Here is a 14899-nt window from a genome sequence, read left to right as displayed (position 1 = left end):
GAGCAATATTGATTTGGCGAACGCCGTGACAGGCTGAAAAACTATTGTCCTCACAATGTAACAGATGAGGACTCAGCCTAATGTGCAAAAACTATATAATAAAACTACAGTACAGTATATAGGACTACATAGCCTTTATAAGACTCAACTTTTATTTAAGCTTGAGCGCGTCAGAAAATAAACCGAAACTCCATGTATACTTGCCTTACATACGTTGTACAATGTAATTCGGATGAAGTGGATTTTTAAAGCAGCCACTGCTGCGGAGACGACGAGATGACATGATTACCATCATTACCACATCACTAATTTATCAATGAATTTTTAAAATAGTCAGAGTCAGTCTGCTTGTTGTTTTTCCCGACGCTCTGGAAAACTTTATGCGTGTGGTTGAGCACTAATTAGACTACGTAGGGAATTAAAGAGGGGGATTACAATGCCGAATTGAATCATATAAATTAAATTAACAAATATTATAAGTAAAAAAAACAATAGCCCACGTTTAGAAAACGTTTATAAATTCATTCTGACATGAGTTGGCCCGGTGTTATGCGCCGGGAGATTTCCTAAAGCTCCGAAATCGCTGGGGAATTTTTTCTAAATGGACGCTATCTTTATTAACTGATGGAGGTTTTGAGCTGTATACACATGCATTCTTGCCTAAACAACTCTTAAAACTAAACCTGTGACACAATAACAGTTATATTTCGAACATTTTGCAGGCTGCCATGCGGGAAAACAAAAGAATAATGAATAAATCAGTTTTTGGGTTAAAATAACCCAACCAGGTGTCCATTTGTAAATGACCCACTACATCTCATATGACCCAACATGAGCAACACAACAATGTGTTTAAAATACCTAAAATAACCCAGAACTTAAGTAACAATAAACAGATACAGAGATACACTATATAACAGTTTATACTTTGTACAAATAAAATTGTCAGCTAGTGAACTTAATCTAAACAACATTTAACTAATGTTTTTTTTACTCATTATTGTACAGTACATATCAATAGCTCTGATTCAAAATTTTCATGTTTGTTGCTTAAAGTACTCATGTGGAAATTACCATCACTATTGTATTTCTTTGATACAACGTTTTTATGACTAAATTACTGTATTTTAAAACTGCGATAATTGAAAATGTCAATTTTCGCCACCTGGCGACAATTTTACAAATGTGAAATGCAACTACAGTGGAACCTCGGATTACAAGCATAATTCGTTCCGGAAGTGGGCTCGTATTCCAAAACACTCGTAAACCAAATTTTATTTTCCCATAAGAAATAATGAAAATTTAAATTATTCGTTCTACAGCCCAAAAAAATAAATACATAAAAATAATTAATACAAAATATTAGGTAAAAATAAAACAAATTAACCTGCACGTTACCTTTTAAAAAAGTTAAAAATAAATCCCGGCAGATAAGCGTTTCCCTTTGTGCATGCAGGTACTGTGTATGTGTGTGTGCGTGTGTGTGTGTGAGGCTAGAGTAAGTGGAGACTCTTGTTTTCAGCCCCTTGTGTCTTCCTTTCCTTAGTTTACACATTAAAACTTTCTTCTCTCACATTAACACACACACATTAACGAAAAGACTGTTGTTCTGTACAAAATTATTAAAGCTTCTCCGCTTTTTTTATGTTGCTCACGACAGCCTGTTAATTCATGCTCGTGTAATGATGAGATGGACAAACTCGTCGATGCCCGTTCTTTTATTTTCTGCATTGTCAGGTTATAGTACAAACTTTCCGGTGGATGCTGCACTTAAATTCAACTAAAAAAAAACTACTGAAGAACAAAACTCAGGCTCAATATCCTAACTTAAATCTCAAATTCTCGTTCACACACACACCGGACTGCATTACCCACAATGCATCTTCCGCACTGGACTACACTTCCGTAAACAGAGGTCATAAATCAACGTCTCTCTCCCGCTACACTGTTAAATCTAAAAAAAAGCTATAAACATCGCTAATGACACTTGTGTGAGCGCAAACTAACAGAATCACTGCTGTAAAGTAAAACAAACAAACAAATGACCCAGCACCTTACCTCTGAAAAGATTTGCAACTGAGTTTCTTTGGAGAGAAACTTATCTGCCTGGATTTATTTTTACCTTTTTTAAAAGGTAACGTGCAAGGTAAATTTGTTTTGTTTTTCCTATTTTTGTATGAATTATTTTTATGTATTTATTTTTTTGGGCTGTAGAACGAATAATTTAAGTTTCCATTATTTCTTATGGGAAAATTTAATTTGGTTTACGACTGTTTTGGAATACGAGCCCACTTCCGGAACGAATTATGCTCGTAATCCGAGGTTCCACTGTAATTCCCCCTTCTAGTGTCCAAGTGAGTAAGTGATGTGTGGAGAAGATAAGAGATGGCATCATCAGTAGAACGATTTGGACGCTAAGCGAACTGTTGTGGCTTCAGTGTGTCTGGTAATAAAAAAATTATGAAGTCCTTGACCAGGTGCCCAAAGCACTTCGTCACTACTGAGGTGATGGCTACAGGGCGATAGTCATTAAGAGCAGAATTAGGTTTCTTTGGAACCGGAACAATGATGGACTCTTTAAAGCATGTGGGGATCACAGACTGAGATAAAGAGAGGTTGAATATCTCTGTGAACACAGGTGCTAGCTGGTCTGCACAGGCTCTGAGAATACGACCTGAGATGCCATCTGGTCCTGCTGCTTTTCTGGTGTTTACTCTCCTGAAGGCTCTTCTCACGTCATGAACGTGAATGAAATGATGATGAACGCGTTTCCAGTGCTGGCAGTGCCGTCCTGTCTGCAGCTGTTAGCGCCGCTAGCATTAGCATCACTAGCGTCTTTAGCTGCAGCCTCGAAGCGAGCATAGAAAGTGTTCAAATCGTCTGCCAGAGTCACATCCGCGTTTGTCATACCGGAGGTGCTTTATAATCCGTTATTGTCTTTAGTCCCTGCCACAGGCTCCTAGAGTCACTTTTTTTGTCAGCTCTTTCACCGCCTTCCGGATGTTATTTGATGCAGCCTTGTATGGTTCCATGTCCCCCGACGCAAGTCCCGTGTTGTAGGCAGCGATGCTAGATCTCAGAGCGTCGCGGATGGTTTTATAAGCCCACGGCTTCTGGTTCGGAAACGTTCTGATAGTCTTTTTCTTCACGGTATCATCTACTAGTTTCCCTGATGAATCCCACAACCGCTTCCGTAAACACGCTGACGTATCATCGGAGCTGTTTCTGAATATGGCCCAGTTTGCGTCATCAATGCGTCCTGTAAAGCGTCCACGCCACCGATTGGTCCGTCCAGTGCGCGACCTCCCTCTGAACCGGAACTTCCTGTTTTAGCCTTTGTTTGTATTTTGGCATGAGGAAAATGGCGGCATGGTCGGATTTCCCAAACAGTGGATGAGATTCTGCCAGTGGTCCAGTGTCCTTTTGCCCCTGGTGGGGCAGGTAATATGCTGATGATATGCTATTAAAGTCCCGGTGTTGTGTTTGTTGTTGTGTAAGTGCCTCATGCAGCTCGCATAAGGCAGTGTCCGTGTTCGCCTGAGGCGGAATATAAACAGCGCTGACTATGACCGATGTAAGCTCCCTAGGTAGATAAAAAGAACGACACATGATGAACAGTAGTTCCAGATTTGGTGTGCAGGAGCGTGTAAGAGGAACAATGCTCGCGCTGTTGCACCAGCTGCTGTTCACCATAAAACACACGCCGCCACGAGTCCCGTGTCCTGTCCATGCGGTGAACCGAGAAGAACTCGGCCGGCTGTATGGCGTGGTCCAGCACCGCTGGGTTCAGCCATGTCTTGGGAGATTGCAGTCCCGAATGTCCTGTTCCTGACGCCGGCTTGTTTCCCTCGGGGCCGCTGCTTTGCGTCCTTTGTTCTCCCTCAGGATCTCACTCGGCCAGCTCGGATTCAGAGTTAAAAACTTCAAATTGTGAGTACATTGTATACCAATAGAAACAAGAGTGTCTCTATCATACCTAATGTACTCAATGGTGGTGATTTTACCGGTTTTAAAACACTGAAAACTAACCTAAAAAACAAAAACAAAGAAAAGGGGGTCTGAGCAGTCGTGACGGCAGCCGACCTCACCGGCGCCATCTTGAATGTTTAGTGCTGTTAAAATAGCTCCCAATATAAAAACATGCAAACATGAACAGTATATTTTGTTTATCGAACTTAAATTCAAGCCTCTTACGACATGAAATTAAAAGATAACAGATTCAGTACAACTGAACTCAACAACTGAACAATTCTGATATTAAAAATGCACCATCAGTCCCACAAGCTACAACTTTCTCCAGCCACTGCCCCGTTCCATCTTCATTTCCTGAGACTGTCTCCATTAATGAAGTGATTGCCTCAGGTTTGTCCACTGCCTGGACAACCACAAAACACACACCCATTTTCCCTGCTTTTGCGAATCTCACATAGACCAATTCCCCTTCCATTACTGAGCTGTCAGTAGAACTGTCACTCATAACAGACAGAAATTTTGTGGTGGCTTGAGCTTCCTTAAGCTTTTGTCTCTCTGCCTCAGCAATGAAATGCATGAACTCTTAAGCACGTTTAAGTGCTACCTGTTTTCAAGCCTTTTTTTCATCCACCCTAAAGAAAACACAACGTTAACTAACGTTAGCATTATTATTATCTCAATTACGTGATCTTGCTTAGCTAACAATAAAACACTGGGCGTTTCCACAAAAAAAAGAATTTAGGTACTTAATCGCACATCCATCGTCTATGAATGGTCGACTCTTTATTCCAATTACGTATGTTTCGGAACAGCAGCGCCATCCTCTCCAGCTCAGCCGACTTCATGACAGCCAAATACTTAAAAGCTATGCTGTCCTGGAGTGAACCCATCATCTTTGCCCGATTTGACTTGATACTAACAACGTGTGCGTTTGACTTTTTGTGGTCTTTTACAGTCTCCAGTTTAAAATTGTTGGTGCCAGTCACAAAAGAAAGACCCCTCGCTCGCTCGTTTCCACACTCCCTGCAGTCTTGGCATTGCATGGTGTTTTTTCATTGCAATGAACTAGCCAATCTTGCCCTAATTTCCATTTCTCATTTAACTGTCTTACCTTCCTCTTATCTTGTTCCTCTTGTTCATTTACAACAGTAACAGCAGGGTCTGAAACACCAGTTATTTGCTGCCACATAATACTGTCCAAGTAGGCCTATCAGTTGAGAGTAACTTTACAGCTTCTTACCGCAGGTTATCACTAGTAGAAAGTAAGTAATATTAGCCCGTATTTAGATTCTAGATCCTGTATTAGTGTAATTAGCTTAAAAATAAAACCTAAGCGTTACAGTTGTATCAGAATGTTGATATAGGTGCTCATGTTTTATGCGTGTAATATTATGTTGCAATGCGTTTATTATATCAGATGCCTTTAGAGAAAACTACAACAAAAATATATTGTCATACAAAATAATAAACTACTCGCCAAAGTGGCTAGTAAGACTAAAGTTATTACCCGCCACAGCCGAATTTTACCCGCATTTGGCAGGTGGGTGAATGCCAATGTCAAGCCCTGCTCTGCTGGGCCCTGCACAGCATGCCTGCACGCTTTCCTCTCCTTGATTTCCTTCAGTGGCGTCCATGTAAACAAAGGATCCAGGGAAGTAGATCGCTCGCAGTTTTAAAAAACATAGATTTAAAATCTGAATTTGCTGCCAGTCTCAGTTGTAGGAGTGAGTCGCGACTTTATTGTGACATCAGTGCAACCAGTCTGAAGTCATTAATTCAATTCAATTCAATTCAATTTTATTTCTATAGCTCTTTTAGCAATTTTCATTGCCGCAAAGCAGCTTTACACAGTCAAAAGAATTATTTAAGTTTGTATGAAATGTGAATTTGTATGAATCAAAAATTGTCAGTTTGTCCCTGGTGAGCAAGCCGAGGGCGACAGTGACAAGGAAAAACTCCCTGAGATGGTAATAGGAAGAAACCTTGAGAGGAACCAGACTCAACAGGGAACCCATCCTCATTTGGGTGCAACAGAAAGCAGTAAATGATCTGCATTTATACAGTGTGTAGGGTGGGAGGCAGTTCAGCTATAATAGCTGATGTAAATTGATGTTAATATGGAGTCCAGGTAGTTATTGAAGACCTAGGTAGACTTGTAAGAAGTTCCAGTCATAAACTATCGAACTGTCAAGTCCCCAGAGAAACAGTTGCCAACACCAGTCAAGGCCAGAACCATCTTCTAGGTAGAGAAAACCATCCCCAGACACCAGACGCATCCCAGAGAGACACACGGGGCATCCATGTGACGAGATCTTCAGCCAGAAGCGGGGCACCAGGATGGGTCAGACAGGTCCGGAGGGCAGAGGGAGTCTGGATCACTGGCAGCTCAGGAACGACATGTGAAGCTCGACAGAGAGAGAGAAAGAGTGAAAGGGGGAGACAGGAGGAGAGAAGAAAGAGAAAGAGGGGGGGGAGAGAAGAAGAGGAGAGATGGCAGTTAGGTATGGTCACAGTCACACAATGTATAATGTGAATGTATATTACCTGTAGAGTGCAAGCAGAGACTCCGGCAGAACTAACTATGACAGCATAACTAAAAGGGAGAGCCAGAAGGAAACACAGACATGAGGGCTTCCTGACATGTAAAGCAAACAATCACCTCACCGTCAGCAAACCTGAGTGATCAATGAAAGTGAGAAAGACAGCATCCAAACATACCAGTTCACCATAATACTCTACGTCCATGAGTCCCCCAGACCTGCTCCTTTACCTATGGCAAATCTATTTATAAAAATGCTTGGCTAAATAAATAGGTTTTTAGCCTGGACTTAAACACTGAGACTGTGTCTAAGTCCCGAACACTATTTGGAAGACTATTCCATAATTTTGGGGCTTTGTAAGAAAAAGCTCTGCCCCCAGCTGTATTTTTCATAATACGCGGTACTGACAAGCAGCCTGCATCCTTTGATCGAAGTAGGCGTGGCGGATCGTAAGACACTAGCAGTTCGCTCAGGTACTGCGGCGCGAGCCCATTTAATGCTTTATATGTCAAGAGTAGTATTTTAAAATCAATGCGAAATTTCACAGGGAGCCAATGGAGTGAAGATAAGATAGGGGTGATGTGCTCATATCTTCTGGTTCTAGTGAGGACTCTCGCTGCTGCATTCTGGACTAGCTGAAGCTTATTTATGCATCTAGCTGAACAACCAGACAGTAAGGCATTACAATAGTCCAACCTACAGGTGATAAAAGCATGAACTAGTTTTTCTGCGTTGTTTAGCGACAATAAATTTCTTATCCTGGCAATATTTCTGAGGTGAAAGAATGCTATCCTGGTAATATTATCTACATGTGCTTCAAATGAAAGGCTGGAATCAATGATCACACCAAGGTCTTTTACTGTTGCATTTGATGGAACAGAAAGGCCATCTAAAGTTACGGTGTGATCTAAAATTTTACTCCTAGCTGTATGCGGTCCTATGACTAGAACTTCTGTCTTATCCGGATTTAGCAGAAGGAAGTTAATTAGCATCCAATTTCGTATGTCCTGCACACATTGCTCAATTTTAGTAAGCTGTTTTTTCTCATCAGGTTTTGCTGAGACATATAACTGTGTATCGTCAGCAAACCAAGCTTATGTTTTTTTATGTATTACGGATTATGTTGCCCAGAGGAAGCATGTAAAGGGAAAAAAGCAGTGGACCTAAAACTGAACCCTGCGGAACGCCAAACTCCACTAGAGAACATGCAGAATAATCACCATTTAAGTCTACATACTGATAACGATGGGTCAGATAGGATCTGAGCCAGGAGAGGGCTGTACCCTTAATTCCTACTACATTTTCTAATCTGTGAAGACGAATACTATGATCAACGGTGTCAAAAGCTGCACTGAGGTCAAGTAATACAAGCATAGTTACACAACCCTGATCAGAGGCCAATAGAATGTCATTTACTACTTTAACGAGTGCTGTCTCTGTACTGTGATGAGGCCTAAATCCTGACTGATACAGTTCATGTATGCCATTTCTATGTATATATGAGCATAGCTGCTCCGCTACTATCTTTTCCAGAATCTTAGAGATAAAGGGGAGGTTTGATATTGGCCTGTAACTGGACAGCTGACAGGGGTCGAGGTCAGGTTTCTTAATTATTGGTTTAATAACTGCTAATTTAAAAGATTTTAAATTGCTGAGTGAAGAATTAATTATTCTCAACAGGAGTTCTGTTATTGCTGGTACTATCTGTTTAAGAAAGTGTGTCGGTACAGGATCTAATATACAGGTTGATGAATTTGAAGAAGAAATGAGTGAAATTAGTTCATTCTCTTCAAGGGGGGTAAAGTATTCTAGGTTCTGATCTGACATGGCTAGATTAACATCTGCATCAATTACATTGTTCGGTTTCAAAACCTCAATTTTATGCCTAATATTTACAATTTTATTATTAAAAAAGTTCATGAAGTCCTCACTATTGCATGATGTTGTTGTGGAGATTTCTGCAGTGGTCTTATTTCTGGTTAATTTGGCTACAGCATTAAATAAGAATCTAGGATTATTTTTGTTATTTTCTATAAGAGTGGAGAGATATGTTGATCTAGCTACACTAAGAGCTTTTCTATAGTTCAGGATGCTCTCCTTCCATGCTATTTGAAATACTAGTAATTTAGTTTGACGCCATTTACGTTCTAATTTCCGAGCGGTCTGTTTTAAAGTGCGCGTGTGATCGTTATACCAGGAAGCAAGTTTCTTATCTCTAATAATTTTTCTTTTAACTGGAGCTACATTATCTAAGATATAGCGAAATGTTGACTCTAAATATTCAGTCGCCTGATCGAGTTCTGTGGGGTCAGACGGTGATCTAATCGAAGTTGGGCCAGAAGGGATGGTCTTCTGATATACTGATACTACACAGGATGTTTCCATAGCACCGGTATTCTTTCTTGCATCAGACTCAGATTAAAGATGTATTTCAGGATACCAGCTGAGCGGCACAAGACTTTAGAATCCTGGGGCTAATACCATCAGGGCCCGCAGCCTTATTTTGTTTTTAAGTTTTAAGTTAAATTTTTGCAGTTGTCTCTCTACCTGGCTAGCTGTCACTGGTGTGCTGTTACAGTTAGCACCAGTGAAGATGGTGTGCTGACTGATTCTAGTCAGATAGGTCCTGTGTGAGCAGTAATTCATGCATTATAATAGGCCTTTGTGGTGAACCAAACCAAACCGTTTAATTAAACATTTACAGTTATCCACTGTACCAACCCTCACTCATAAAAAAAAGTGGCCAAAAGATATCCTCCATCATAACAAAAGGAGCCAGTTGAGGTGGTTCGGGCATCTGATTGGGATGACTCCTGAGTGGCTTCCTATTATTTTAAAATGTTAAAATTAGTAAAAAAAACAAACAAACAAAAAAAACAAACGGTGCATAAGTAAGGTGTTTGACATCATTCAATTTGTGTTCAAATTGCATTCAATTTTTCTCTCCCCAGGGGGAGAAAGGAGACCAAGGTGTGATGGGAGAAATAGGACAGAAGGGGGAAAAGGGGAATACAGTATGTGATGCACACACTCTCCATTTCTATTGCTTTTATGCACATGTGCATGCCTACATACAGTACACACACACACACACACACACACACACACACACACACACAAACACACAAACACACATGCAAATGAGTCAAAATTATTAAAACAAGAACTGCTCCCACAGGGTCAGCCTGGTCAGGAGGGTGCCCTTGGGATTAAAGGACAGAAGGTACCATGCATAAGTGTGAACAAGGGGCAATATGCTAAATAATGTATTTTAAAACCAGGTTGTTTTTTTCCTCTTATTTAATGTATTTGTTTCATTTTATGATTAGGGTGAAGTTGGCCCCAGAGGACCTCCAGGCCCAGTAAGTATTTAGTAGGTCCACACACATATAAATATATATGATTGAGTTGTAGATGTTGGCCAAATTCTTTTTTTAAACAGGCAGTATTTTACAGTATTTTATTAAAACATCAATTTTACAGTTTGCTAATTCTGCTGCTAATTTTTATTTAAGGTAAAACCCAGTCAAATGTCTGATCCTGAAATGCCTGCTCATTATTTTATGTATTCTTGTTCATTTTTAAAAGAATTGCATGTTTTAATTTCTTGTTCCTTTTTGCTTTTCACAAGCTGTTTATTTGAAAGCCTTCAATGGATAATAATACAGTGGAACCTTGGATTGCAAGTTACATGGTTTGCGAGTGTTCCGCAAGACAAGATGATTTTTTTACATTAATTTCTACTTGAAAAATTATAAGTCTTGGTTTACGATACAAAGTACAATCCTGTAAATGTTCTTGTTTTGACGCAGAGCGTCATGTGTTCACAACTGAGCCAATGGTTTTTCTCTCTCTTGCGCTGCGGAATTGTGGGTAATCATCTCCCCTGCTCGGTTTTAGTGTGTATCTTTCACTGGTATAATCAACATCTGTGCAGGCGTCTACTGTTTTACTATAACACTGTGACCTTGTGTGTTAGCATAAAACATATTTTATGTCGTGTTTGTATGCGTGTGTGTACAGCGTGCGTGTACTGTTTATTATAACACACGGGTGTTTACGCGTGTAAAGAAAAGGCAAGTCTCATTTGAGAGGTTAAATATCCATTTTCTCTCTCTCTCTCTCTCTTTGTTCAGCCTGCACTTTGTGTGCGCGCGCGTCATTGGACACTAGTGCCCCTTCACACTCCTCCTTACCCTCTCACCTTCATGCACACCTCTCCTCCTCTCGCCTTCACACACACACACACACACACACACACACACACACACACACACACACACTCTCTCTCTCTCTCTATAATGGAGACACTGCTCTGTCGCAATTCTTTTCAAAGGTAAAGTGCAAGTTGAGTTGTTTTATTTTCACTTTACAGCAGTGATTCTGTTAGTGTCACTCGAGTTTTATCAGAGAGATTTCTTGTTTATTTTCCTAAAAAACAGTGTTTACATTAGTGTGTGTGCGCACGTATGTTTAAAACTAAAATAAGAGAGGATAAAGCGTTACTGTGAGAAGCTTTAGCTTCACACACATATACACACAAACATACAGCGCCTCCACACATAAACTGAAGCACTTATCTGTTAGGATTTTTTTTTTTTTTTTGGGGCTGTGGAACAAATAATATGTGTTTGTTTTATTACTTATGGAAAAATTAGCTTTGATTTAAGTGTTTTTGTTCATGAGTTTTGATATACAAGCCCGCTTCCGAAACTCATTATGATCTCAATTCAAGGTTCCACTGTATAAATTATTGATTAACTTTTTGTGCAGCAATTTGTAATAGAACGCTATAAAACAGAATTCATAATTTCACATAATATTGGACATCCCATATTACATTTCTGTCTAGTACAATTTGGCCTTAATTATTCAATAATTACAATAATAGGCCACATTTAAAAGGCAGCGAAACTTGGGTAGAACAGTATTGTATTAGATTATATGAAAAACTAGTAATTTTAAACTACATCTAGTTATCTTACAGTAATCTTACTCTCTATTTAAATCTACTCGAAATCAAGATGTGTGAAATAGCAAAAGTTTGTCATGAGCTAGCTTATTACTTAAAATGCTTCTAGCAGAATTGGGACAGTTAAAATATTTTCATAATAATACCAATAATGACTCTATATTACCAATACAGTACTAATGACCAAAAATGGATTTAGACTAATAACGCATATATGTGTTATCTAAGGTGAAAAGAAACTGGTTCTTATCTTCAAGGTTGCAGATCTTTATTCTGGTTCTCAATAGCTATATTATTCTTATATTTTTTATATTTTTCATAAGGATATATTGTTGATATTCGAAATCATTGTAACCCGGTAATAGATTCTCAAGAACATGTAAGTACATTTCATCAAAGATCATAAGTCATGAAATATTACAGTAATCCACATAAACTAAATGTAAAATTGTGACTAGAGACAGGGAAATGTTCTACAAATGGTGTAGTCTGTGTCTGGTTTGTGCTGCCTTGCAGGTGATCACAGCGCATGGGCTCAGACATCTCTCTGTTCCAGTAGGTTTGCTCTTTACTAAAAAAAAAAAAAAAAAAATGCTTTATAACCTATTGCAGATCTTTAGGAAAGGTTACAGCAAGTTTTTTCTTTTTGGCATGATAGTGTTGTAGTTGATCCATGATTCAAACAGTTCTTTCCTCATTGTTTGGCATGCATGTAAACTGAAGATTAAAAGTTAAAATAAAATGAAACTAATTAAAAAGTTTTACAATTATGGTGTGAAATACATTTTACTGCTTCTTATATTTGGACTTCATTTTTGAGTATAAAGTATGTTTTTTTTTTTTGTTTTTGTTTTTTTGTAAGGTTACAAGTTATATTTTTGCTTGCCCGAACTGTTTCTTGTTCGCACAAATTCCATTTTTTCTTTTTCTCTGACCAAACTCTGCGTTTCGCCTATATATGCACATACTCACTGCATGTTTCAATAAAATTTAGCAAAATTTTCATTACACTAAAGCACATTATTCTAAAATTGATTAGAAGTAGCCAATTTTTTTTATTTACAATTCTGAATATTTTATCTATCTATCTATCTATCTATCTATCTATCTATCTATCTATCTATCTATCTATCTATCTATCTATTTATCTATCTATCTACACACACACAAATTTTAATAGTACACAAAAATAAATAATGAATACAAAATGCAGTTTTTAAATGATTCCATTTATTAGGGAAAAAATTTATTTTTAAACCTACCTGTTTCTATGAGAAAAGTAATTGCTCCTTTCCTAAATCATGCATAAATTGCAATTTTTGGAATCTGAATTAATTTTAACTTGCCACACCCAGGCCTGATTACTCCCAGATCTGTTAAATAAAGAAATCACGATCTAAATACATTCAAGAATAGATGAGAAACAAGGTAATTAACATATATTAGCCATTTCTAAGGCTTATGGACTGCAGAAAACCAAGGGATCATAAAAGAACCCAGAATAACTCGAATCTAGAGAATTGTAGCTACACTTGCCTCAATTAAGGTAAGTGTAAATCAAGGCTAAAGCCAATGCTGACCAAAAAAGTAACATTATACCCACAGTCAAATATGCTGTTGCCATAATTGATGGAACCCTGGATCTTGCACTCTACCAAAAAATCCTGAAGGAGAAGGTCTCAAGCTTAAGTGCACAGAATCTCAAGTGAGTTATGCAGTAGGACAATGATCTAAAACATACCAGCAAGTCCACCTTTGGATGGCTTCAAAATAAATAAAAAAAAAACACAGATTAAGTTTTGAAACTAGTCAAAGTCCAGATTTGAATACAATTGAGATGCTGTGGCATGACTTTAACAGGTAAATATCTGGCTAAATTAAAACAGCTCTGCAAAGAAGAGAAGCTCTGCCAAAATCCCTTCACAGAAATGTGAAAGATCCATTGCCAGTTATTGCAAATGCGTGATTTTGCAGCTAAGTGGCACAACTGGTTAAGGAGGCAATTACTTTTTCACTTTTTACAGTAGAGCCACACAGGTTTGAATAGCTTTTTTTTCTCCATATTTCTATATAATGTCCATATTATGAAAACCGTCATATATTTCAGTTTTGAGAACTGTTGCATGCTTTTGGCTTGTCCTAATTGTGTGGGAATAGATTTGCCCAGACTTTATTGAATATTGCTGTGCCACTAAAGATCAAATAAATCAGTATGTTGCAGCTATTTCCCCTCTGAATACCTTTGTTCACCACAACAAATAACGGGTAAAAGATTGGAAAAATGTGTTAAAGTTGGATGAATTTCTCTTTATAATTAGGTATGATATATTTTTTTTTTCTTGGATGTAGATAGACATTACAGCATACATGTGTCATGATTCATGCCCTGTCTGCCCCTTTTTTCCCATGCAGTCACTCTCTCCCTGTGCTCATGTTTTCCCTATATCATGTGCTCATGTTTTCCCTAGTCATCTGTCCTATCCCATGCCCCCGTTTCCAACCCTTTCTGCTCACCTGTCTTTAATTCTATGCTAATTACTCCAGCATTTAAGCATGCGCTGTGCATTGCAGATTGCGCACCATTTTTCTTCCCCTCCCACCGGCCATATGACTGCTCCATTGATCTGCTCCTAGGCACCATTCCTCCCAAGGCAATCTGTACTCTTTGTCACCCAATGAATGGCAAGCCATGGACCTGTACATCACCAAAATGCCTGAACAAGATCACTGTGCAGAACCGGTACCCCCTCTCGTTAATGGCTACTGCCTTCGAACTTCTCCAAGGAGCCAAGTTTTTTACCAAGCTTGATCTGCGCAATATGTACCATCTTGTCCGCATTTAAGATGATGACGAGTGGAAGACGGCCTTCAACACCTCTACAGGGCACTATGAATACTGTACCTATTGCCCCCGCTGTCTTCCAGGCCCTCATAAACGAAGTACTCAGAGACTTTCTCAATCTTCCAGTGTTTGTCTCCCTGGATGACATCATAAACCTTTTTTTTGGGACCTGGAGAAGCATTAACACCACGTTCAGCAGGTGCTACAGAGGGTCCTGGAGAATAACCTGTTTGTGAAGTCAAAAAATGCGAATTCCACACCACTTCCACCACGTTCCTTGGATTTGTCATTGGGCCTTTAGGGACCAGATGGAACCCGCCAAGCTTTAAGCCATCATGAACTGACCCACTCCCACCTCACGACAGGAACTCAAGAGGTTTCTGGGATTTGCCGTTTCATCCAAAGCTACAGCTCTATCGCTGCCCCCCCTAACAGCCCTCACCTCTCCCAAGGTCTGTTTTTGTTGGAACCTGGAATCTGAGAGGGCCTTTACTTAACTTAAGAACCGGTTCACGTCCGCCCTTATTCTCACCGTCCTGGACCCATCACGTCAATTTATTGTGGAGGTTGATG

General features: G+C 39.2%; 1 protein-coding gene across 4 annotated transcripts in view; it reads left to right on the top strand.

Moving 5' to 3' along the window:
* The window catches only part of LOC128508598 (collagen alpha-1(XIX) chain-like), a 249937-nt gene that overhangs the window by 57176 nt on the left and 177862 nt on the right, over positions 1-14899 (top strand). For all 4 annotated transcript variants that reach the window (XM_053479992.1, XM_053479990.1, XM_053479991.1 and 1 more), the window contains exons 21-24: positions 9464-9526; positions 9691-9735; positions 9842-9874; positions 12001-12039. In XM_053479992.1, coding sequence (XP_053335967.1) covers positions 9464-9526; positions 9691-9735; positions 9842-9874; positions 12001-12039 — 180 coding nt within the window. The remainder of the gene's footprint in view (positions 1-9463; positions 9527-9690; positions 9736-9841; positions 9875-12000; positions 12040-14899) is intronic.

This window comes from Clarias gariepinus, chromosome 20 (genome assembly GCF_024256425.1).
Source record: "Clarias gariepinus isolate MV-2021 ecotype Netherlands chromosome 20, CGAR_prim_01v2, whole genome shotgun sequence".
Lineage (NCBI taxonomy): Eukaryota > Metazoa > Chordata > Actinopteri > Siluriformes > Clariidae > Clarias > Clarias gariepinus.
Note: the sequence above shows the minus strand (reverse complement) of the source record. Positions and strands in the feature narration are given on the sequence as shown.